Source organism: Copadichromis virginalis, linkage group LG12, assembly GCF_057382275.1.
Source record: "Copadichromis virginalis isolate Kocher_CV1m ecotype Utaka linkage group LG12, C_Virginalis_male_GT1.1, whole genome shotgun sequence".
Lineage (NCBI taxonomy): Eukaryota > Metazoa > Chordata > Actinopteri > Cichliformes > Cichlidae > Copadichromis > Copadichromis virginalis.
The window spans coordinates 38736026-38763016 of NC_140629.1; the positions used below are offsets into that span (position 1 = coordinate 38736026).

The following is a 26991-nucleotide window of genomic DNA, read 5'->3' on the forward strand; positions in this document are numbered from 1 at the left end:
AGGATTAAAGACACGCTGCAGTGTTTCTTTTCACCTGCAGGAGCACTATGGCGTCTTTTCATTTATTTTATCGTCTCAGACACGAGGATGCCAGTGAGAGCTTCGGCATTCAGATAACAAAAGTCATTGAATAAGCTCGTAAACATGGATTCTGAATGTTTATTTGAGAGCAGAAATGTGGAGTTCCTATGCCAGCTGAAACACTGGCCCTAGGGTCCCTCTCGAGTTGGACGCATGCACAAAACACCTCATCTGAAACACGTCCAGAAGGCATCTGAGTCAGACGCCTGGCTCGTCTCAATGCAGAGGAGTAGTGGCTCCACACTGAGCCTCTCCAAAGCACTTCTTTATCCTCACAGAGAGCCCAGACACCTTTCAGAGGAAGCTCATCTTCACCACTTATATTCTTGTTTTTGGTCGATACACACGCTCGTGGCCGTACGTTCAGCCTACACACTCATCTCCACAGCAGAGCATCAGTATCTATCCCCATGGATACAACATCAAACCTTAGAAATCTACATTAACATACATATTATTACGTTATTCAGAAACGACGTCACTCAGTCACAGTGAAAAACCTCATTGTGACATCTTCAGATGTCCTTGAGCTGCTGACTGATTCGACTACGCCTCACAGCTCCAGTATAAACCACAATATCATTTCAATTCAGCTCAACGCTGGAAATCAATCATTTGAATTATCATGTCAGGAAAGTCATGTCCAATCAATACGCACTTACTTACACTTACGTGTACCTGCTGGAGGGGGGAAACATGACCAATGAGGGGGTCTCAGGTATTCAGTAATGTGAAACTAGGTGATCCGTGTTTAAGTAACACTTCTTTCCATGGTGAAGGTTTTCCAGCAGAACATTCTCATCTGTACTGAGATGTTATTCACTTCATCTGGTTTCTAGTGTATATTTGCTCATTTCTATTCAATCACAGGTCGAACGTAGCAGAGTCAGGATATAACTCAGCTCAGCATCATTATCTGTGTTTCAGCTGCTGTCAGAGCCCAAAATAGTAATAAATTAAAAACTAAAGCACACACCGAGGTTCTCATATTTAGAGGACTGTTAACTTTAGGATGTATTTGGATGCTTTTACCTGGAGAAACAGAACATAATTATCTCTTTTAGGAGAATTGAAGTGTGATAACTTGAGGCCAGAATTTAGCATAAAACATCATGAAATGTCTCCGGCAGCAGGAATTCAGAGGAACTGAAGCTAACCCAATAAAGGAAACAAGCATTGTTGCACTCTCAAGCTTGCATGCCTACCTTGGAAAGCTTTTTGGTGTTTCTGTTAGTCTACACCTGTTATTTCATGCCTAATTGATGATAATAGCCAGCAGTGAGCTTGTACAGCCGGGTGTTTTCCTCACACTTCTGTCTGCAGATGGTCCAAAAGCTTCAAACTGCAGCTTTCTCCTGGTCACGAGTCCCACATTTAATGAGCTTATATCACTAGTGAGGAATTTTTAATGCATTTTGAAGGCTCGTGTAAGGTAAGGGACCGGTACCTGGACTGAACTGAACTCAGCTAACAGGCTCTTGATCAGATGATTCAGGTGGACAAATGTCAGACATCAGAACATCAAAACATACATAACATACATACTCCGATGGATGCATTGGAGAGCAATTTGGGGTTAGTATCTTGCCCAAGGATATTTGGCATGTAGACTAGGGGAAGCCAGGAATCGAACCACCAACCTTCCGATCAGTGGATGACCTGCTCTACCACCTGAGCTACAGCCACCCCAAACCACCACTATGTCCTATAGCCACCACCACTTTGTTTGTATAACTATATCTATCTATATCTATATAGATATAGATATCTATATAGATATAGAAAGATATCTATATCTAGCTATGACAAATATTTTAAAATGAGCTTAGGTAGTGCCGTGCTTCTGATCACTCAGTTCACTGATTCAATTGCTGATCAAACACAGTTTAGAGGTAATAAATTAAATGAAAGTAATACATTAAAAATGTAAACAGTGGTTTCACTCTTGCACACCGAGTTTCTCTCATTTCAGCGTGTGACCCTTGAGGCTGGGCTTGTGGATATCGGGTAAGCAGCTAACATTAACATGTCAGCTACTGTTCACGTGCTCAGCTGATAGTGAGGGGAGGGGCTGCGTACCTGCCTGCAGGGGCTGTGTGATGTAGTTTCACCGGGATGAGGCAAAGACAACACTGATGGTATCTATACGGTTGTAAATGAGTATCCAAAAGTAATTTTAGCATGAATTAGTATCTGAGACTCTTTTTCTGGTTTTTGGCTCAGCCTAACCGGGACAGCAGAGTCTCAGTGTCTCTTGAATTTGGAGGTCAAAGCTAAAAGGAATTGTGACCTTACAAAAGACATTTTTTGCCTTAATTTCAACAACACTTGGCACAAATCTTTATTACGATAAAATAGCAACATTATTTGAAATCCCTGTGACTAAATGTTGTGCAAAAGCAGCTTTCTGCCCTTTCACCGTACCTCAGATCTGCAGAGCTCAAAGGTGTAAGGTGGCATTTTCAAACCAATTAATCAGAGACAAAATATTACTGAGTGTGATCATTTTAGCGTATTTCTTCCTCTGAGACCTTCTTGATTTTAAAGCACAGTGATCAGTTAGAGAAACACCTGAGACACCATTCAGAGCCAGACAACAGAGGCCAACATTTCTAAGCAGAGACAGCACAACATCAGACCAACTGTCGTCCATCCAGAGTTTACAGCGAGCACTGCAAACCCAAAGACTTCTGCACAGGCTGAACCGTTTCACTCCTAACTTTTAATGTCACTGAAATTGCTTATTTAGAACCAAACTATCTTGGTGAGAGCTGAATCAACACAGGCTATTGATGAAGAGGCAGCTGAAAACCTTTCTGATCAAATTCAGTCTGTAGCTTTCTGATGATTAAAGTTTAACAGCTGTCATCTCCTGCGATGGCCTGCCCGATGATAAGTGCTGCTTGCTTTTCTTTGTGGTGAGTCTGAGTCATTTAATCAATATCCCAGTTTAGTTAGTTCACTGTGATGAAAGGTTTCATAATCGCATTCTATCGATTTACATTTTACACAGACGGGTGCTCAAATTGATCACAGGTCATTTGTTGACTCCGTCTGTGAGCTGTCCTCCAAGTAACTTTTACTGAATGCTATAAACACTGAGGTATGAAAACGAGACATGAGCTGTCCTCTCAGGCTTTTATGTGACTACAACAGTTTAACTCAAATTCAAATTTTATTTGTCACGTACACAGTCATACACAGTACGATATGTAGTGAAATGCTTGGACAACTGCTCGTGACCTAAAGAGAACAAAAAAGGAAAAGGCTATGAATAAGAAAGGAAATAAATATGAAAAATTAAAAAGGGTAAATTTAACTAGGAAGGAATAAAATATAAATTACGGTTAAAAATGAAATAACTGTACAACACAAATTAGAATGAAGGGTAAATTTAACTGGGAAGAATAAGATAAAATATATAAATTAAAGTTGAAAATGAAATAACTGTACAACAAAATACACAATATAGAACTATATAAGAATGTATGAAGAAATCTAAATATAAATAAATATATACACAATAACAGCAGCTGTACAAGTATTAACCGGAAATGAAGAATATAGTGACCAGTGTTGTGCAAAAACAAAGTCCAGAAAGTCCAGTGTGTGTGTAAGAACTGTATGTGTGGGTCAGTACTGTGTGGTGGTGTGATTGAGAGACCGTATCGCCTGCGGGAAGAAGCTCCTCCTCAGTCTCTCTGTGTTGGTCTTCAGGGAGCGGAATCGCTTTCCTGACCTCAGCAGAGAGAACAGTCTGTTGTTGGGATGGCTGAGGTCCTTCACCATCTTCCTGGCCTTGGTCCAGCACCGCCTGCTGTAGATTGAGTGCAGGTCAGGGAGCTCGGAGCGGATGGTGCGCTCAGCTGACCGCACAACCCTCTCTAGAGCTCGTCTGTCCTGCATGGTGCTGTTCCCGAACCAGGTTAAGATGTTTCCCGCCAGGATGCTCTCTATGGTGCAGGAGTAAAAGTTCCTGAGCACCTTGGAGGGCAGTTGGAAGTCTCTCAAGCGTCTGAGGTGGTAGAGACGCTGTCGGGCCTTTTTCACCACGGTGTTGATGTGACAGGACCATGACAGGTCCTGCGTGATGTGAACTCCGAGGTATTTGAAGCTGTCCACTCTCTCCACTGGGCACTCGTTGATGACGGGGGTCTGGTAGTTCCTCTCCTGCTTAGTGCTGAAGTCCACTATCAGCTCCTTTGTCTTACTGACGTTTAGAAGGAGGTTGTTCCTCTGGCACCAGTTCTCCAGATTCCTAATCTCCTTCAGGTAGGCCGTCTCGTTGTTATCAGAGATCAGGCCCACCACGACGGTGTCGTCAGCAAACTTGATGATGGTGGTGGAGCTGGTAGTGGCCACACAGTCATATGTGTACAAAGAGTACTTTATGAATTCATGTTATTCTTTAGTGTTTTTCCACTGCGGCATTACTACGATGAGCCCGATTATGAAAATAAAAATGTAAATTTGAGTTGAAATCTTGATGCTCGTGGTTGAAACCAGTTGAGTCCCTCACGCAGACTTCTCACCTGCAGGCAGCCAATCCCTCCTCAGACTACAAACAACACTCAGAATAATCCCAGGGCCATAAATCACACCTATTCATGATTAGGATCATATTCATAAGAACACGACTGTTTTGCGCCACAGACCAGTTTATGCCCGACAACACTTTCACGGACCGGCCTTTAACAGTATCGGTATCAAAGAAAAGGATTTTATCATAACACACAGGAAAAGACCCAGGGCAGCCAAGTTAACAATAAAAACCCTGAAAAACATACATTTGACACCTGAGCCTCAACTCTTGCGGCCCGGTACAAACGACTCAGACTGGTACGGCTCCGTGGCCCGGGGGTTGGGGACCTCTGGTTTACATTACAGGTCAGGGAGCTTTGTTTCCTGCAGCTGATTCTCTGCAGTCACCGTAACTTTATGCATTTATTGTACTATTCTTAGTTAGTGTATTGTCTGTCTTGTCTTAATGTTGGTTTAAAATGCAGCACTGTAACAAAAAATAATTTCCCCCAGGGATCAATAAAGTATTCTGATTCTGATTCTGATTATTATCAAGAGATGAGTGGTTGCAAGCTGAATAATCAGACTATAATAAAAAAGGTGATCAAAGATATCATGTGTAAAATCATCCTCAGCATACCTTTAATTAACGTATTAGTGAAACCGTAGATTAGATGAAGACAGTCAGTAAAGCTTTCATGAACAGACCAGTTACTGCATCTCACGTCGCCCACATTCAAGCCACTAAAACGTTATTATCTGGGAACCTGGGTAACATCTTTGTGTTTCCCAGCCACTGTGCGTGGGACATAGGTGTGCTGTGGAAGGTTATCTGGTTGCACCTGATTAGTACTCTAAGCGATCGGCGTGAGTAACGGGCAGAACAACTACATTCTCTTCCACTAGAGGGCAGCACAACTACCTGCTGGGTTACTGCCAGTAAAACAGAAGAAGACAAAGGAGAAATTACATAATAGTCATGCAGCACATAATAGCAATAGACACATATTTGAAAAGGACTTGGGTCCTGGAGGAATTCCGATTCCCCAGCATGAGTAGCGGTCAGAAGAAAGCAAAACAGGTATACTGGGGACAAACCCAGCCAATTTAGAAAAATGATCAATATGCTTTTTGTGACGTTTTTGTTTGGTGGTGTGCCGTGTGATTTTTCTAATGAGAATATGTGCCGTGGCTCCAAAAGGTTGGGAAACACTAGAATAAGAAAGAAACATTGGGGAAATGCGTCTGTAGCTGAAGATCATTTCTCTGGGACGGAGCCTGTATGATAAAATCTGTAGTGAATTATTATGTGGAATCAACACTGTAATTAGTGTGAAGACACCAAGTCAAAACACACTTTCCAATTCCACAAGCTTGCTGTGCCCTTGCGGAGAGTTTACTGTGACATATTTTCTGTGACCCAGTATTCGGCATTATCCGATATCAGCGGAGACAATGTCCTACCTAAACACAAACCTCAAAAAAGGGATCAGGAACCCTGTGTTCCATCACTTTAATATCCCCAACATCAGCCCCTGCCAAGCAGACAGCACTCCTCTGCCAAAGAAAACACATGGGATTCAGCTGAAGGGCTCCAGTTTTTCAAAAACAGTCTCTTTCAGTCTAAACTTCTTAAGGAGGTCGGTACGAACGTGCTTTCATTTGAAAAAACCTGCAATGTTAAAAAAAGGCCTGGATTCAGCCGGGACACTGCCACCTTTCACCCTCCATGTTGTCCAAAGGTGTGTTTGCTTTGAAAAATGTGAGCAAACCTTCGTCATCATTACTTGACATTTTCATCCCCACTCTTTAAAGGAATTCGCAGAAGTTTATTTTTCACAAATTTCAGCAGAGGCCTGCTGATAATCTGAAAAACAACTAGAGAGTATTTCTGAAAATGATAAACAGGAAACTGCAAAAACATCTCAGATGTCTACTTAATAAACGTCAAACATGGCAATGAGCCACTACTATCCTCAATATATCTGTGTGTGTTTGAAGTTTCCCCCAGCTTCACTGGAAACAGTATTTGGAAAAAATCTTGGAGAAGAGAGAAGTAATCAAAAGTATTATCATTTTAGCAAAAATATCAGGTAGCCTCTGCTCTGAGAAACAACGCAGGAATTCATTTGGTTGTGTCGTTTTGTGCCGCTCCACCAAACAGAGCAAACATTTACAGACGGCTTTGAGGAGGCGGTGGGATTCCACACTCAACTTAAAATAAAACCTTGCACCAGTGAATGGCTCTCAATGTCCGTCTGAAACGACAACAGAAAATGTGGGCTCGTCTTAGGTTTATATAGGTCACGATTAAAAATGTTTAAATGTATAAATATCAATGCAAGCACCTCGGCACTGCACGACTGCAGAGGAGAAAACTTTTTGCATATCTTGGTGCGCCTCTCCCCTGCACCTCAAACCATATACCCAAACAGCTCTGGGGTCAAGCCTCTGCAACAAGCCTTGGCTAAGTCAACAGGGAACATTAAGAACTGTCGGTGAATAAAACTCTTGTGCCCAGCTACAGTTCACCGCAAAGAGGAACTGGCTCACTTACTTTTTCTTTTTTTCCCCTAATCAAATAGGATATTTTCTTCTTCTTTTTTGCCTTTTTGCCCCCGCCCCTCCTACACAGTAGCTCCAGATATGTCAGGAGCTGTGCATGTCCAGAATGCTCTTTTAAGTCTCTGAGGCCAAGAGTGTAGGCCACTGAGCACACGTAGCTCTCAGCAAAACATCAGCATGCTTTATTTGCTCATTTTGTCACTCTCGATGAATCTCAACATTGTAAACGCCGCCGAAGCTGCAGGAATTTGAGGAGGATGATTGCAGAATCTCTGAGTTACAATGAGCCTTTGCTCTGACAGCATAGTTTCACCCATCAGACCTGCAGTGTATTTACACTCGCAAGTCTCACACACACACCTCAGACACAGCAGCGCCTCACCATTCAGAGCCGATTATGCAACGTGACACACGTTAAAGGTGGCCGAGCTTTGCACAGCTGCTGGAAATTTAAAGCTTAAAAATAAAAGTCACATTTCCAGTTGGTGCTGTTCAGGTTAGGCTACCACACTGCCTGCATCTATCAGCTGATTCGTCAAGACAGTCTGTCTGCTCAGGTATTCTCACAAAAAACAAAAAGCTTCATATAGAAAGAGAGGAGGAGGGATTTGTTCCAGCTGGCCCGTCCTCTATCTAACAAACGACTGGGACTAAAGAGGAATTTCATGGATGCTTTAAAGCAGTTCCATAAGTTACACTTTATTTGTCATGCTGGTACTCTGTGGTCCACACATGCATCTCTCACTGCAGTTATCTTTTCCTCTCACATCATACTTATCTTTACTAATCAAAAGCAAGGAAATCTGCATGCACTCATAATGTAGATTCAATCAAACAGATTTCTATTTAAACTCTTACAATCTGTCCGTCATGCAGCCACAGAGTGAGCCTGTAGTCAATGACTCTCCATCTGAGTCTATTACTTTAAGATGTGTCTGACAGTGACTGCAGAGTTTAGCCTCATTAGTCAGCTGAAGAATGCATGTTTAAATAAAGGCACGCTGTATACTTATGCTTGTGCATGCCAGTGAAGACAATTACGTACGACTCCCACACAGCCTCTGCCTCTTAATATAAAACATGAGAAAAACTTGCAGGAAAGATGACGTGCCATGAGAAAGTTTCATAACCCCGCTCACAAAAAGCAGCAAACCAGACCACATATTCATTTTGCCAATCTCCAGCTGAAGGTCATCTCCTGGTGGACCTCTGCACTGGTCCCAGTACTGAGACACGTTTAAACAGAACTCTGTTGTGTCAATATGGCAACTCTGACAAAGCTAAATATTAGGGAACTAAATATGATGAGGACGGCATCACAGCACTGACGGCGTGTCGCTGGGGGATACCTCACATTTTTATACCCAAATCTGAGCGAGTACACTAGACTTCTATGAGAAGTCGGAAATAAATCAAGAATAACATTCACCCACATCTTTGTCCTGTCTTCCTCCTCTAGCTCTCTACTGGTCGCAGCAGATGGCCCCGCCCCTCCCTGAGCCTGGTTCTGCCAGAGGTTTCTTCCTGTTAAAAGGGAGTTTTTCCTTCCCACTGTCACTAAGTGTTTGCTGACAGGGAGTCGTCTGCTTGTTGGAGTTTGCTCTCTATATTTGCCAGTTCTTTACCTTACAGTATAAGAAGCCTCGAGGCAGCAGTTGGCTATAATTTGATGCTATATAAATAAAACTGAATTCAACCAAACGGAACTGAATTGACTTTATGTTATACTAAACATGGTCACTGGAAGCATGTTTCCTGAGGTTACAGATCAGACATCTTGCTTTAATCAAAGGAGGCGCCCCCTGCTGGTCATCAGAAAGAATGTGAAGCATTTCCAGATGAGGTTTCCTTTTCAAACCCAGAAGCGACGACAGCACTGGGCTAACCTTATAAACAAACCCTCTTCATAATTATAAAGCAGCTGTAGCTGATTCATCTCATGGTCCATTAGAGGTTCATGTAACATAAGAATGAAATTCTACAGTATGAATAAAAGTAATGCGCTAACATGAGTAAGACTTCCTGTCTGAATCACATCAGTGAGACAACGCCCATGAACTCAAACTACTTCACAGCATCATCAAATGATGCCTTTTATTATTGTTTTGAGTTGCATATTATATGTTAAGGGTTTTGAGCCAAATACAAACTCATATTGAAGTTTTATAATATTTAGCAATTAGCTTCTTAACAGTTAACAAATGCCGATTTCTGTATCTGTTGCTAAGGCAGGCCAACCAATAACCATCCGGGCAGTGCGCTCAAAACTACAAACCTGGTGGCTCTAAAGAGGAAATCACATTTCACTGTAATCCATTTCATAGCTGAAATATTTTAGCCTGGACCAAAGTGGCAGACTACCACATGGTTGACAGAAAGACACAGAAAGAGGTCGTAATGCATTATTAATGGCAACAACATAACATATGCTGTGTCAAATAGTCTCAATCCTCTCTCTGCTGGATGAAACACAGAGCCAGAGTAAAGGTCCAAAAATACATCAGACATGAGAAGCTTCCTCTCTTTCCCTTTCAGGGAAGCAAATCAAATATCTTCAGTATGTGAACCATCAGCTGTGTTCATGTGAGTGTACATGAACTGAGAGACACGCAGTGGGAGGAGGGGTGATGGGAATGACACACCCTGCCTGACATCTAAAGGTCAGCTGAATTCCTTCGTCATTTACTCCGATTCTTTTTTAAAAGAGGCACGTGGTGCAAGTTTCAATCAGGTGACCAAGAAAAAGGAAGTTTCCCTCCTTCCAACCATTTACGATGGACGTACTGTAGCTGTTAAACTGCATCGCCTTTACTAAAGCTTCCAACAAACCAGGTGTGTTGAGGATCAAACGCCGTCATTATTCTCCCATAAACAGACCCAAATGTGCTCATGGAGCCCAGATTTCCCAAAACGGTGAAAAGCTCTTTAGTTTTTCTATCCACAAGTTTCAGATGACGGTATAAATTTAGAAGGTTTAATAAACTTCCACATATTTAACTTAAAATCTCAAAAGTGCCTCAAAGAGAGTTTCTGAAGCAAACAAAGTGGTTTCCAAGTCGTATAAAAAGTTTCACCAACAGTGTGCAGACTTACTGAGTTCAAGACTTTTTATTCAACCAAGCAAAAAGCTCCAGGATTCATCGTTTCCATGCAAATATCAGAGATAATCATTTCAAGGCCGTCGCTGCTTTTCAGATGAACCCAGAGAACTTAGCCTGCGCACTGAGCAGAACTTTTATAAATTACATTAGTCTGGATGTGGGTGATCTATGCTGATGGATTGAAGTCTCATATTATATATAATCCATATTTTAATAGTAACAGTGGGAAAACTGTAACGTAAAACAAAAAAGGGGGTTGCTTAGGAGGGTACGACTTACAGCCATACCACCCTGATCTCCCTGAGCTCAGAGGCTCAGCAGAGTCAGGCCTGGCAGGCCTTTGGGAGGCTGCCGGGGAACAGCAGGTCCTGTTGGCTGGCAGCTCTGGAGGCTGAGCAGATCATCTAATCTCCTGAACCCTGAGCTATTCCCGATGCATTCATCAGAGTGTGAATGAGACATGGTGTAGAAAAGTGCTACACGGGTTCAGTCCATTCATGAATCAACCAAACCCTCATTGCTTCGGCTTGTTTGAACCTTACAGTGAGTCTCTCCTCATTTTATGAATGTATTATAATAGCAGCATATTTAGCAGATAAAGAGCGGGGCCCATCTGTCAGGAGGAGGCACACAGAGAAAAAACAGCGTGATCATTTATCCAAGTGGCTTCGGATTTGGAAAGCAACCCAGAGCGCAGCACACAGCAGAGCACACATCTGCATCCTTATAATTATTATATCCTCCTTAACTCAAACAAGTCCAGCTGTGCGATCAGTGCTTCAAATAAAAATCTCTCAGACATTTCAGTCCTTAATCTGGAAGACCACCCAAGGACTGTTAGGTGGATAAGGCTTAATTGGAGCTGGAGCCTGTTTAATTCAGCACTTAGTTCATTGCCAGCATCAGATTTTGAAAATCGTCGCTCGCAAAACGCAGACAAATTTGGTCTCCTCCTTCTCGTGCATGACTCACAGCTATGCTGTTTCTCTGGAGTTAAGAGTGCCACAAGTATCACAAGAGGAGATGATTTCATGTTATTCGTGCTGCAAATTTAACGGAGAAGGTGCCGCACGCCAACTTTGTGTCACTTTCTAATGACTTCATTTGTAACTACAGGCCTCGGCTTACACGCAGCAGCTCAGCGAGTCAGATTAGAGACACAGATTTTAAATACCCAAATATGGAAACGAGTTACAAATGATGCAGGTTCTGTAAGAGAACTCGCACCACGAATCTCTGGAGCAAACGTGCGAAACAACCAGGCCAACACTGGACTGCAGATTCTACAGGATCACTTCTCCTCAGTATGAGTGAAGGAAGAAGAAAACAGAAGTCAGCAGTGACATGTTTCATGTTTCATGAAGGACCAGCTCTCCCAAGCTTTTCTGACATGCAACACAAGGGCCATCCCCCACGCAGGCCAGCAAAGATCGCCCTCGGTTCGCCCGCTGCTGCTGAAGCAGAGGAAGTATCTGCCTCATAAGTATTTAGCTGCCAGGCTGCCTGCCAGCATGCTAGCTGCAGTAAACACTTCCAGACAGCAGCCTGGCTATAATTAAGAAACAGTAAAACACACACCTAGAGAGGGCCAGGACTACCACTTGAGATCAAAGACGGCCGGCCCTCAACGACAGGCTTTTAGATCAGGAAGCACTGGTTTGGAGAGCGTTTGATGTCGGGTTCTGTAGTCCTGCGTGTTTTGGATTTAGGCTGCAAACATGAGGAGGAACAAGAATCAGTGCTGCGAGGAACCAGGAGCTGGATAATCGAATGCAAACTTACCAAATAAACTCGATTCTGTTTCTCTGAATTTAACGTCCCACATTCTTACTTTTATTGTGGCGATTTTACAGTTTCCCGTTTATTTTGCTCTCTGGCGTGATGTAACACTGGGAATGAGAAGTTACAGTAAATGAGGTCATTGTGTAATAATGATGCCTGTAGAAACAAAAAGAGCAAGTATGTCTCAATAAGAGCCGTCTGAAATGCTTCAGTGGGAACATGCAACACTTCTGTTGTTTTACTGATTGGCCTGAAAACATGTCCAAGTCTCTCCCGCCTTCATCTCTATAGTATCGTGTAGCACGGCACTTCTTCTGTTGTTGTAACCGAGCTGATGGCTGCAGCTCAGAGTGAGTCAAATCTTTCTGTTTTTCCAACAGTTTAGAGATCCTGGTAAAAGAAAATCAACAGATTTGTAACCCAGATGTGGCAACGGGGTATGTTATCTTGAAATGCTGGAAAGCTGGAATATAAGGGGATAACAGGATGCTGAAGATAAAGTTCCTACCCTCATCCGTGCCTACAGACGGAGGATAGAGATTGAAGAGACAAGATTATGGACAGAAGTGGTGAAAATGAGCTTTCTGGGCTCAGCTTTAGAGATGGGACGAAGAGCTGAGTCATTCAGGAGGAGCTCAGAGCTGAGCTGCTGCTCAACCACACTGAGAATGGCTGGCTGAGGTGGTTTGAACATCTCTGAGCATGGGATGGCTGAGGTGAGTTGGACACAGCATTCTGGACCAGGACACACTGGAGTGATTATGTTGCATCACCATAGACTGTTCTGGTGATCTCTGCTTAAACCGCGGCCCCTGGGACTGGATAAGCAGCAGATACTGGACGGACTAAAATGTATTGTCTGTTAAAGGAAACAATGAAGATTCGACCCAGTATTGTGCGTTATTTATGATGTTCATCTTTTTAATAACCTTTGATACTCTGACAGTAAAGCATGTGATCATAGAGCAGCAGCAGTCTAACTGACAAACCTTGATGGCTTTTGGCATCATGCGAGTGGCATCCCCCCCCCCTCTCCAGGCCCGACTCTCCTGTAAGGCTGGACTATAAATGTCTCGGGGGGGAGACTCAGAGACACAGACTCTGCTGTGATGAACTGCTTCCTCCAGCTCCAATCAAAGGAAACGGCCAAATCCTGCAGCTCAGAGGATGAACTTAAAGGTCAGACTGGCATTATCTTTGTCTTTAGACGTGCCTGTCGCTGCAGTCGGTTTATTTTTAGAGATTATGTTTAGAACTTCACAGAGAGTTCAGGAGCTTTTAAAGCATGCATAATTAATTTGGTGAAAATGATAACTACCAGAAAGAGGAAACAAAACCTGACTGCATATGTACTATTTTCTAATCGCAAAATTAAACATAGGGACTGGTCGTTTGCAATCACCATATTTAGAACCACAAAACAAAGCTTGGCCTTATTTTTGACCTCGATAATATCTTAAAATATTTAAAGTCACATATTTGTTGACAATTTACCATCGAGCATCTGACAGCCTGTCCACTTTTCCACCTGCCTCCTGCTCTCATCATTATTCCTCCGTTTGCATTAACAGTTAAACACACACACACATACACGTCAACTAGAAAACAACTAATAATCTGAATTTTTTTAAAGCAAATAAATATTACGGGGAAAACGGAGGGAATCTACAATACACATACACAATGTGAAATTATTTACATAAAAAACCAAAGAATGAGGGCAAAGCAGAAGCTACCAGGGTGTGTTAACAATGTTGCCTTGGCTACCTGTCCACCTTCATGATTCTCGTCGTGTCACTCGCTTTCTGCCAACTACATCCTTCATATATATCTCTCTCTCCTTCTCTCCCTTCCCCGCTCCTTGGTGTTGTCAGCCAAAAGGCAAATATAGCAGCCCCGTCCCTATCAAATCCAAACATTGTTCTGGTTTAAATTTGGTTACCGGTACATAATAAGTGTTACATAATAAATGAATGTCAGTCAAGCAGTAAACCCCCGCTTCATCAACCAGTTCACTGTAAATGGGAATATTATTTAGCACATGTAGAAACCAGTTTGGCTGTCTGACCAGCAGCGTCTGCAGTTTTCAATCAGATCTAGCATGAACAAAAAACAAGATGACATCAGTCCTCAGCTCAAGGCTTCAGAATAACAGTTTACAGACAAACAGATGTCACAGATGGGAGTAGCCATCTTTTATATACAGTCTAAGTGAATGATCAGTGTTAAAGCCACATTCAGCTCTAAAGAAACCGTCTGAATTAAGCTCCTTTAAAATGCAGATGTTTGTCACATCTCTAACGGACAAATTGTAACTTTATTTAATACTACACCGACTCATCCTACTACTAAAAAACCAATAATAATAATAAACTTTGTGGGCAGCACGGCGGTTAGCACTGTTGCCTCACAGCAAGACGGTCCTGAGTTCAACTCCACCATCAGGCCGAGTTCTCTCCGGGTACTCCGGCTTCCTCCCACACTCCAAAGACATGCAGTTAGTGGGGACAGGTTAATTAGAAACTCTTGGTATGAATGGGTGAGTGAACGGTTGTCTGTCTGTGACACACTGGTGAACCCAGCCTCTCACCCTATGATTAACTTGTATCTTTGGTTTTAAGCTATACGGGCTGACGTTACAGAAGCTTAAAGAGGAACAAAGCTCCACAAACAGCTTTATGTTCTTTAGGCACAGATAAAGAGGGAAAAGGGCTTCAGCTGCAGTTTGTTATGTGGGGAGAATTCAGATTTCAGGTTGGCTTTAACATGGAAATGATTCTGCGTCACAGTGACTCACTTCCTGCTGCTGCACTGTGACACAGTGTGAACTCATTACTTCATTATGCTCCACGATACAAAGACCGTAGTGACAGGAACATTTAGTTTGATGTCCAACAACAGAATCATTACTCTGAGCGACATTTATTATTTTACTGAATGCTGGTGATAACCCTGCATGTTTTTTACTGAACCATGTCACATTTTTCAAAGGCAAACCTACAATCTGAGGGGGCAGAAATTAAACTGCATCTCTATATACTTCCACCAAGGTCCGTAATTTGGCAGTAATACATGTAAATGGGTTGGAGTTGGCTGCCTGAAGGTTAAAAACCATTTAAAATATTCCAGTTTTGAGGCTCACCAGAGGGCTTCATTTCTCCTTCAAAAAAGAACAATAAGGTCTTTGCTCCTAATTACTGTGATCGTGTTCGAGTGTGATGTGTTTTTAGTAGCTTTCGGGCAGCCGCAGCCTTTGGATATAAACAGCACAGTTAGTAATCGTCACAGCCGGCACCTGCTAACAAGTGTCCGCGCTCCTTAGCCTAGCCTTGCTTGCTTGTGTCTTCATCCCACACACCTCCACTGTCATCCAGAAATAGCACACAGTGACTCATCTCTGTGACGCTGTAATTACTCATGCTGGTTGCTCAGGCTAGCTGCTATACAGGCATAATGTTGCTATGTTCACCATCTTGCTGTGGCAAATATTTTGGCCAAATATTGAGCCAAGATAAGTCGAGGGATCAACACATTTATCACCATCTGTCATGCAGACAGTGTGAAAATGTTTGAATTTGAGTTTAACGTTTCATGAGATGTTTAAAATGAAACTAAAGAGAGTTTGCCCCATCATATGTCAGAGATCGGTTGAGCCAGCTAGTGGAGGACTATGAAGCATGAGGATGTGAGAATATGTGATATAAAGCACAGCAAATCTAGTTTAACTCTCAGTGCATCGGATTTGTATTTGCATTTTGACCTTTTTACTTTCTGTTAGGAGCTTTGCTTTAACTTTGTCATGAATATATTTCCAACAGAGAGTCAGTCCTACGGCACTACAAATGTTCACCATTAGCAGTAGAAATTCATTTTTATTTCAGTCTCCCCGGCTGAACAGCTCAGAAACTAAAAAGACACTACGAGCGCTGTCCATCACTCCCCCATCAGGAAGGTGATTTTTGGAGGACATTCTTTGTGTTGCTTTTCAAATCTCTGCAGTATTTCAACTACAGCTGAAGGAATCTGGGTTTGGCCTATTCTTTCCTAAAATGCAGAGATGCTCCGCTGGCCAACTCTAAGAGATTTTGGCTCTGGTCGTTGCCCAATGACTGTCCAAGTGTTTTATGAGGGGTGATAGGGAGGATGGGACTGCAGACTTTTAGAAAGGACAAAAGGAGCTCGTGCTTTATGTTGGGAAGAGGTTAGGAGGAAAATCCCTTCACGAATGCAATAGGAGACTACTCACCCGTAACAAACCTCTGTACAAAAAGTACAAAAAGCTATTACGTCTGCAAAAACAATGTGCTGTAAAAATGCCGAGCAGTGATGTAAAGGAATGCTACAGACATCCAAAATCCTTTGGTGTCAGTTGGTAAGGTCATGGCACTTTTGAAATGAAAAGGACTTTCATGGGTGGGAAAGGAAGGAGTTTTACGGCCGAGGAAACTTACCAACCCATCGCAGTTGTTAATGGCAACCGAGGCCCCGGGGACGTCTGTGATGTCACCGGTAAAGGTGCAGTCGGTCTTGAGCAGCTCACGGCGCAGTATCCTCTCCGTGCCATTGGTGGATTCAGTCTGGTTGGCGCCCACGCTAGAATCGTTGCCACCACTGCCGTTTCTGAATCCCGGGACCTCGTCATGCCACTCCACCATCGCGCCAGGCGCCACCAGCCTGCTGTTCGGCCGCAGACGAAGGTGAAACTCCTTTCCGAAGGCAGTGATGTTGAAGAAAAGCCTCTGTTCAGTTTCACCGTTTTCAAGCACCTCCCTCTTAACACGCTGCTTGTGAGTGGCGGAGAGCAGGTGTGACAGGTAGTGTCCGTGGGAGTCGGTGCTGAAGGGGGTGACCAGGCCGTATTCTTTCAGCCGGCTCTTCAACTGGTCTGCAAAAAACCACAAGAACCCAGCAAAGTTAGTTTTTCCAAACAGCAATAAAACAATATCAAATTAGTCTTTTCCTCTAAACACATCAGTCAGCCAAGGCCTGATTATGCTGCCTGCTCTAATCATCCTTTTATCACTTTTAGCCAACTAATGTTCCTCTGAGACAGGACGAGCTTTGACATTCATGGCAAACCTTTAAGAACACTTGGACTTGATTTCCTGTCAGCTAACATTTGGACCTTCATTTTTCTGTCTCTGCCAACTCAAAAACAAAATATTGGACTAACTGATTCACCACGTTTACCTTCTTAGTCCAACGAGAGAGAACTAGAACACCACAGCTGAGAGCCAGACTGACTGAGCTAAAACTCTCTGAGACACATTATTAGGCCAACAGAAATGCTAATAGGACACTTGCATAGTTTCAAAGGCATCTAAGACCCAGATGGGAGTAAGCGTCAGTGTTGGGGTTATATTTTCTTTCACTTGGACGAGGATCCCTGACCCTGCTTTATGTCACGGGCAGAGCGACAAAATACTCTGAGAACAACAACAATGGGACAAACTTACAGCACCGGTGTCGTGTCTACAGTGGAACTATGAGCACACCTGATTCTGTGTTTAATCCTCACTATTCCCACATTTCATATCTCTGGGAAACACAGCTGCCCTCACTGATTGTGAAACCTCCAGGATTGGCAGACGTTTTGAAACACCGCCGTCTGCGTGGATCGTATCACTCCACGTTCTTTGGTTTCGATGTGTCACACCAATTTCAAATGATCATTTTCCAGACGAAAACAAAGACATTCACCGTGGATAATGAACTACAGCGCTGCTGAGCTCACGTCTAAACTCTGCTACTGTACTACTGCCTAAGTAGCAGCTGTATCACAGCAGCAGGACTCTGTGTGGCTTCCCACGAGGCATATTCTGCTGTCCTGCTGCCACATGGATCAACACCAGAATATGTTATGTGTGATCTTGCATATGACACTGCACTGAAATATAGATGAGCCAGGTTTAAAGACGACCTTGAGCAGCGTAGGTGTCGGTTACTACTGGGCTTGCTGTGAATTTCAGGACGACTGGTGTTGCTTCGTACTCATTATGATTCTGATTCTGTCAGAAAACACTTATTTTCTCACCGTTGTTGCTCTTCTGCTGAGCTGTGCCGGCCTTCAACACAAAAAAATGTAACACCAGCACAAGCCAGTTTCACCTGTGCCATTGTTTTAACATATTGCTTTGTTTCACCCACTTCCTTGTTCATTGGCACATTTGTGGTCAACCCAAATGTACCAGAAAATCTGTGGGCTTTCTCAAACACGTTCAGATTTAGGAAAATTCCATCCGAGCTTGGTTTGCTTTTCCAAGAATCTTTGGTTGGAAAAAATCTAACAAGAATATTGAAAGCGTGTAATTATCTTGCTGCTTTTGACCAGAAAACATCAAACAGGTGTCAATGGGGAAGCTAAAATTACATATCTGAGGACGTGACTTCACACAATCACAGTGAGCATGCACGTGGATGCATGTGATGGCAAGAAAAGACTATTTTAGAAGCATTCAAAGCAAAGACTGCAGGTTTCATGACGCCAAAGCATGACAATGGTACCGATGGAGCACATGAAAGCATGGAGTCCAAGAGATGAGGCGAAAAAAGCGTGAAAACTGTGGGTTTGAACTTAAAACAAACATCTAAATCCTTTTTTCCCTCCCTGTTACATCATCCTGACATTACTATATCTGCAAAGCAAGGAAGGCGCACAGTTAGCTGCCCGATACTGAAATATTTGGAAAAAATTACATCAGTTGTACCGAGTACTACATATTTTTCCACAGAGTGCATTTAAGCAATGAAAAGACACAGAGCATCAAAAAGAAGCCAGAAATGTGTTCAGCTTGTTAGTGTGTGTTTAAAGAGCAGGCTTTCACTGCTTAATCCTCATGAGGAAGACGTCTAATATAAAGAGTCATTTGTCCCGCTTACAGGACTATGTTTTTAAAGCCATGCAGATTTTGATTTTAAGCACTGATTGGATATAAATCAACGTCTCTATCGATTAAACTTGTCGTGATATTTTCAGGTAACCACGCCCGTTTTGATGTTTGATGTAGTGCGTCGTTCCTGCTCTGGATTCAGATCGTTCGCCTAAGACTACAAATCGCCCGCTGATATCACTGTTAATGTGTGCTACTACAAAGTCACACCTCACAGCTGCCGGATCGCGGGAAACGTCTTAAACTGGAAATGCACAAAAAGGCTTTTAGCGCAAATATGACTGCGGTTAGCGTGCTCCACAAAATGTAAACGCAAACAGAAAAAAAGAACAACTTGACTGCGGTTTGATGATGTGTCAAAAACAACCAGGTCCATATGTAGCACAAAGTCCGATTTCAACTGCAGCTATTTTTAATTGAGACGTTAAACAGTAAATGTCTCTGGCTGTGAGTGTTTGATGGTGTATAATACTGTATATCTATACACAAGCTGACTGGTTTTCTTTAACAGTTAAAATAAAATTGAAATTAAAAGCAAAATAAAGCAAAATAAAACACATTTCTCATGTAGAAACACAAAAACGGATCCAAACCTGCAGGAGAACAGAGGCTTTTTGGAGGACTGTACTGGATCCAGACATTTACCAGCTAAAATAATCTTCTGCTGGGCAGGTATTCGGTTTTTAATTAAACACTCTTTTTGTTTCCTTTAATGTGGAAAAAAAAAGCATCGCTCTCACAGCAGCGATCAGACTTCGGGTCACCTTTCGCTAACTTAGCATCCTCATTAGGTTGACAGAGTTTATTTATGCCTGCTTACACAGGCAGAGGCTGCATGACAGAAATAAAAACATCCTGTTGCATGTATTGTTCTCACTAAGTGATCATTTTACACATAATTACAGCTGTTGTCTGTGTGACGTGTTTTGTTGGAGTATCCCAGTATTCCCATTATTATCTGACAGAGCTCCATTTGCAGTGGAGAGTGTGAAAACCGAGATGTTCTGCTTAAAGGGAACATTTACTTTAAGTTTGTCGGACCAGGGTACAGATTCACTCTGGAACGATGAGGTAAGTGAACAGAGCTGCACATGTTAGACCCAAACAACTTGTGCTAAATGAAAACAAAGTAAGACAAACATACTTTACAAGAAGCACGATTAGAATCACAGACTTTATACATAAAAGAGAGAAGTTTAAAGAAAAGAAACAGAAACATATACAGGTGTTTTACAAGGTCGTCTAACAGGAAGGCTGTAGCTTTACTTACAAAAAGCACGAGTCCCAACAATACAAGTAAAAGATGAAATACACTGAATGAATACAACCACACAGCACTCACAATATATCTCTCAAGTAGGGCTGCAACGATACACAAAATTCACGGTTCGATATTTTTTCGATACAAAAAAAATGTTCATGCCTTTTTAATTTGTCATTTATTAAAATTATAAATATATATTTTAAGTCAAAAGTACAGTTTTTAAATTTAATGTTGCTGAAACAACAAAGTAATAAAATAATAAATCTGATGGAGAAATCACTCATCTTTGGAAAAGAGAGTTTATTACAGAGAAATGTCTCTTTCCAAAATAAAAGCTATACTATAGCTTCTTCTGGGCTATATTCTCAGCAGCATATTAAACATATCAGGTCCCCATAAGGAGAATCCTGTGCTAACGGCTGTCTAAATGACTCGGGTAAAGTTTGTAGCATGCTGCTTGTTGTTTTTGTCTGCTTCCACTTGTCTTTGCACTAGGATGATGTCGGAGTAAATGTGCAGTCATATTCGTTGTGTTCCCACTAGTGCTGTCAGCGTTAATCTCGTTGACGCCACAACACGGCAAATCTCCGGTAACGAGCTACCGTGGATCACCCTGTGCGTGGGGCTGGACAGTGTCAACACGTTAACAAGCTAACTGCGCTAACACACTAGTTCCCACCAATTGAGCATTGCGTGTCACATCCGACATACTGTTTTACTTTTGTCCATGACGCGCTTACCTTCAGGGTCATACGTCACATGAAAACCAAAATAGTTCCAAAGGCCAGATCTGAATGAGGGTGGGGGAGGTTCAATTTGCCATCTTGCAGCGAGCTTAGCTTCTGTCTTGCTAGCTTGTGCTGCGCTCAGTGGATCTGCGCTCGACAGTGCAGCCTAGGCGGAGTAGTCGAACGCAGATCCACTGAGCGCTCAACACAGACAGCATCGTCAGAAGGAAAGTTGATAAAATAAATTAAAAAATTTGTATTGTTCATACATATGCGTACCGAACCGAAAGCACTGTATCTAACGGTTCAATATCGATACGAGTATCGTTGCACCCCTATTCTCAAGGGTTACCCACCAAAGACCTTCAAACACAAATCCCTCAGTGTCACAAAAGAGTCAGTTGAAATCCATTTTCTGATTTCTTTTCTGTCCTGTGTCCATTAACTTATATTCTCTCTGTCAGAGTAAAAAGTTCTGGCGACGATAGTACAGAAGCACACTAAAGCACATTTCAAATAAATGCAAAAGAGCATCTATGAGGGGCCAGACCAGCTGCAACAGCAATGAAATACTGGAATACACTCCTGATCAAAAATATTATGCCTCAGTGGCACTTTGACACATCAGCCAAAGCAACCTTTCTTCAAATTCAGCAGTTAATCCTAATTAAGCTCCATAATTCTGGTTTTCTGGATATAGTTATGTTGACTTTATCTTTGATTTCTCTCTTTTTTTTTGTCTCTTCTAGTCTTGTTTGCTATTTGGAGTTGAATATAGAATTTCAGACCACAAGAAAATGTGCGTAACAAAAGCAAAGAGCAACGTTTGTGGCTTGGCGGTTAAGGGCTAGTGGGCAGACAATGAGCGATCTTTCAAGCTGACTTCCCAGTTAATCAGGGAAGATGGTCCCTCTGCTCTCAGTTATTCCATTTGCATTGCTGCTGAATGTTGTTTCTAAATGTTGCCTTTTCACAGGTTTGCTCTTGATGTGTGACAACATCAAATCCTGGCATTTAACTGAAAGGCTCGCCGACACTGCTCATCTTATCCAACCACCACAAATATACATGTCACAAACTTCTGCTGCAGTTGTCCATATAGAGCAAAACATGTACAAAGAAATACAAAGCACATGGGCAGCAGTTTCGTAAAGTTGAGCTGAGACATGCATTTGATCGACTGACTCTTCCAACAGAGGCTGATGAATCAAAACACAGAAATAAAACCTTAGTGGGAACCATCAGGAAAAAAAACTGCCTTCAAATTCTCTACACAGAATGATACAGTGGTGCTTCAAGGTAACGACGAGTGACCAATCAAAAGAGAAAAATCGTGAAAAATGCCCGCTCCAGCTACATGTCTACCAAAGACTGGACATTTTAAAGGAAAAATTTAAATGGCTCTCTAACACAACATCACAGAGTTTGTTTCATAAAGGTGACATTCCTCCATCTGTCAGTGTCGACACTTTACTACCGTAAAACACTTCGTACTATTTTTCCTTTAATTTGTCAGCGATATATGAGGTATTGTACACCTCAGAGACTTGGCTCTGCTCATTGGCTGATGTATTACCTCAGTTTGTGAAACTGAACACAGAAAATTCAATCAATTGCCACTTCACAGATAAAGGCACTGTGCTAGAAATAAGCAGCTTTTGTCCTAAACTATGAAACACCAAAGAAAGATCCGGGTGCTTCAACAGCACCTTGAATATCTCAGTTTACGTGAACTGGAAATGAACCAGTCTGTTCAAAGAGCAGTCCGACCATATTTGAAAGCAAAGCAAGGAAACAAGGTTACCACAACAAGGATGGATGGAGTCAAGTGTTTCTGAACACATTTTTAGATCATCCATCTTTAACCCTTTACCTCTTGAAAGCCTGCTAGGAGTAATGCTCGAGGCTCTGGGAGGTTTCTGTCATATTTCAGCCTGCATTTAGAACAAAGTGAGGCCGGGCTCTGCCTGAAAACCCCCCAGAAACTATTCTAATGTTCATCAAACCACATCTTTATTATATACTGAATTTTAAAACTCATAAGAGTAAATGGCCTGTATTTGTATAGCGCTTTTCTAGTCCCTAAGGACCCTAAAGCGCTTTACACAACCAGTCATCCACCCATTCACACACTGGTGATGGCAGCTACATTGTAGCCAAAGCCACCCTGGGGCGCACTGACAGAGGCGAGGCTGCCGGACACTGGCGCCACCGGGCCCTCTGACCACCACCAGTAGGCAACGGGTGAAGTGTCTCGCCCAAGGACACAACGACCGAGACTGTCCAAGCCGGGGCTCGAACCGGCAACCTTCCGATTACAAAGTGAACTCCCAACTCTTGAGCCACGATCGCCACAAGCTGAGTACACGGGAGGTCGTCAAATGTCGCCTTTATGGGGGACAGAGTTAAAAGCATTATAGGCTGAAGAAATGAGCTGGAAAATTGCCTTTCACACGACCTCAAACTCACCAACCGCTGCTCAAAGAATTGTTGGACAATCCAATCAAAGGTTAGAAAGCTGTGGACTGGGCAGCACTGCCTTCAGATTCTCTACACAGAATGAAACAGTGGTGCTTCAAGATAACGACGAGTGACCAATCAAAAGAGAGAAATCGTGAATAAATGAGATAAAAAAGTAAAACTGTACCGAGGCCTCACTCAATGGTATGAATGAGTGTGACTCGTGTGCCGTGGCCTGTCCCAGCTACATTTCTACCAAAGACTGTGGAAAAACTTAAAACGCTCTCTAGCACCATCACTGTAACACCACATCACAGGGTGTTTCATAGAGGTGCCATTCCTCCCCCCAGCAGTGTCGCCACCTTACTAAAACACTTTGGACTGATTTTTCAGTTGCCACCAGCTGATAGGCTCTGTGGTTAAAAACACGCCTTAGCATCAGCTGAGCCCTGACACATCCAGCTGCCAGACAAGAGCAAAGAAATAAGGAAATAACAAATAAAAACCAAAACATTATTCACCTTAGAGTCATCAAATACACATTTGTGCAAATTTTCTTGATCCTTTTACTTTCTTTAGAGTCACCAAACCATCTAAACAGCATAAAATTGCTATAATTTGCTGTTGAGTCTGATGGAGCCTGTTCACAGGGAAATGCAGTGAGATGAGACAGACACACAATCAGCAACCCTAAATTTGTCAAACAGGCTCTTTTTCCATCCTTTTTGCTGACTGAAATGCTACCAGTAAATACATGAAGAATGTGACAACATGTTATCAGAGCACTGATGAACTATCATCGAAGAAGAAGGAGGAGGTAACAAGACTTTACCAAAGCACAGCTCTGATTTAGCTTTATGGCTTTGACCGCCGCAGCTTTAAGGTAGTGGAGCTGGACCAGGAGACAGCAGGTGACAGAAAGCTGAGGCTAAACTCACAGTGACCTGCATAAAACTACAGTCAAGTGGGACAATTCTCTTCCATTGTTTATGTTTTCAAGCTTAAATCAAACTTTGCTCTTACTGTGGAGAAAAGTGGACTTTCTCATGAAGAAGATTCATTAAATGTTGATCAAGACATCGGCAAGAAATTTGGTGGAAGCAACAATTTATCTCATAATGCAAATTTCCAACTCTGTACTTTTACTCTTAAATTTTGCTAGAACAGCTTTGCAGCTTATTCGTGTTGCCCCGCCCCTCGGTCACCTGCTGGCTGCAATGAGACATTTTAGCCCCTCAGATGAGACGAACATACGATGGACATAATCACAACAAATGTTGGAACAGAGAGGTGAGGTGGGAATGTGAAACCATTTAGCACTCACACACAGGTGACATCATAGAGGTATTCCAAGGAAAGTAATGGATTACTAAATTACTCGTTACTTTCTGCTTTTTTGGTGTGTTTTTTCTTTCTTTCTATCCAAATAACTGAAGAAACTTTGTCACAAGAGTAACAACATAATTAATTACTGAATTTGTAATGCGATTACATTACAGTTATATAATTATGCTTTACACCCCGACACGTGCCTTGGTGATACTGGTTGCCAACAGCAAGGAGAGTTTGTTTTCAATCAGCTCAGTTTAGGGATGAAATATTCCTTTTCACAACTCTAACCCTGCCTTTTGAGAAATTACACTCACAAGTGGATTTAAATGTGACGTCGAAGGATCCTGACCACGCAGCCATACGTGACAAGTTACAGCTGCCACTGCTGGATGCATTTAAAAGAGGCCAAAGGCAGCGTTTGATGCCCTGGGAATGAGGATGATCGTCAGGAGTTAACCATAAAACCAATCAGGGTCTGACCTTCACTAGGAAAGAATTTTATTTGCTTCATTATATTTCAGCAGAAATGACCTTTTGCTTGATGTCCTCCCCATGTTTACCTTCTGCTTCCCATCCCTTACAATTCAACCTGAGCTCACTCAGTTTTACAAATAGTAACAGAACCAACAGGAAAATCCACAAGATTTACTTTTTCATCTGTTATATGAGATCAGAGAAAATGAAATCTAAGCCAAAGAAATCTGCTTGTAAAAGTTACAGAAGTGGCAAATTAAGAAAGGCTTCGCCAAATGAGCAAGGAAACTGCTTTACAAGGCCAATAATGACCACATGGAGCAAACAGTGGCTCACTACAAGCAACGGGGAACCACAAATGCTCAGCCCGCAGTCAGCTGTCATCTTGCTGTGTGAGGGCCCCGGAGGCGTTCAGAAGATAAGGGCCGGTGTAAAAGGATCCTACGTGGACACTGCTGCAGCTCACTTGTTCCTTAACCTCAGAATGAATAACAGATGTTCAGGATCTCGAGGAGGAATTTTCTTTCCTGTATAACAAAGCCCTTGAAGCAGCTTGCTCATGCAATATAAGTGTGTATGTGTGATAGAGGACTCTGTGTGTAGGGTGCTAGGGGAGGGCGAGGGGGTATATTACAGAGCTCCTCACACACAAACTCCCCTCCCACTTTGATCTCAGTGAACCAAGTTGTCCTCATGAGTTTCTTCTCTGCCTGGGGAGAGACTCCTCTGCCTTTTTTCTACACACATCTAATTATTAACAAAACGAACACAAATAAAGCCAGACTTACCCTCTCTATCTACTTCACCAGCCTGTAAAAGAGAGAAAAGAGCTCGTTAAATGCGGCACACGCCAGAAGGAAATGATAGATCAGAGTCTGAGATGTCCAGCGGTAACAACACAACAGCTCTGGAGTTTTCTGTGAGCCGCGCTGCTTGTAAAAAGTCCGAAAATACCTGTTTTACATCCAAAGGGCAAAACTCAGACGTCTGCAGTGTCAACGTGTGTTTCACAGAAGTGTTCAAGTTTACAGAGCCGAAAGTTTAGAGCCTTGTAGTTGTGTCGTTCCACTTTTTCTCCGCTTTACAGCTGAATTCGTTTAATATTGACGAGATTCAGTCAAACTGCGCGTATTTATTTATTTATATGCGTAAAAGGAGGCAAAAGCGAAGCGGTGCAGACACTTACCTTGGCAGCTGAAGTCAGTCCTACAAGTAGTAAAGCTAGTGACAGGACAGCCATCACGAGTCTTAAATGACAAAAAACAAAAAACGTTATCCCAACGTGAAATTAAAATAAGGGGGGAAAAGAGACAAAAATCTTTACGCAAACGTGACCCGGCTCATTCAAAACTTATCAAACTGGATGTGCGGCCAGTGCCTCGGTCTTAGGTAAAAATCAGAAAAAATAAGAAGCAACATAAAGTAGTTAAAGTTTCATTAAAGCAGGAGTGAAGCGAGTTGCGACACTTTTGTCATTCAGTCAGTGTTTTTCTGATGACTGAGTTTCGTGAAAGTTTTGGTGAAGTTAGTAGGACACCCCTCTCTGCCGTGACCGGACAGAGCCGCAGTGTGTAGCTCTTGCAACCTGGCACCAGGCTCCGCTGGCTAATAAACGCAAGACCAGCCCTGTGTGACGTCACCATGTGAGTCCGAACACATGGAGGGACAGGAGGAGGAGGAGGATGAAGAACCCAACCCCCAAACCCCTCCCTCATCTCACCACACACAAGTGAGCGACTCAACAAACAACAAGAAACCTATGAACTCTAACGATGCCAGCAAAAACCCCGCGA

The 26991-nt window shown here is 42.6% G+C and overlaps 1 protein-coding gene across 2 annotated transcripts in view; it reads right to left on the bottom strand.

The window, feature by feature from the left end:
- Positions 1 to 26750, bottom strand: part of adamts3 (ADAM metallopeptidase with thrombospondin type 1 motif, 3) — a 140725-nt gene extending 113975 nt beyond the window's left edge. For both annotated transcript variants that reach the window (XM_085476450.1, XM_085476451.1), the window contains exons 1-3: positions 26385 to 26750; positions 25987 to 26008; positions 16502 to 16935 (exon numbers count right to left, since the gene is read on the bottom strand). In XM_085476450.1, coding sequence (XP_085332576.1) covers positions 16502 to 16935; positions 25987 to 26008; positions 26385 to 26438 — 510 coding nt within the window. In that variant the 5' untranslated portion in view covers positions 26439 to 26750. The remainder of the gene's footprint in view (positions 1 to 16501; positions 16936 to 25986; positions 26009 to 26384) is intronic.
- Positions 26751 to 26991: the final 241 nt, after the last annotated feature.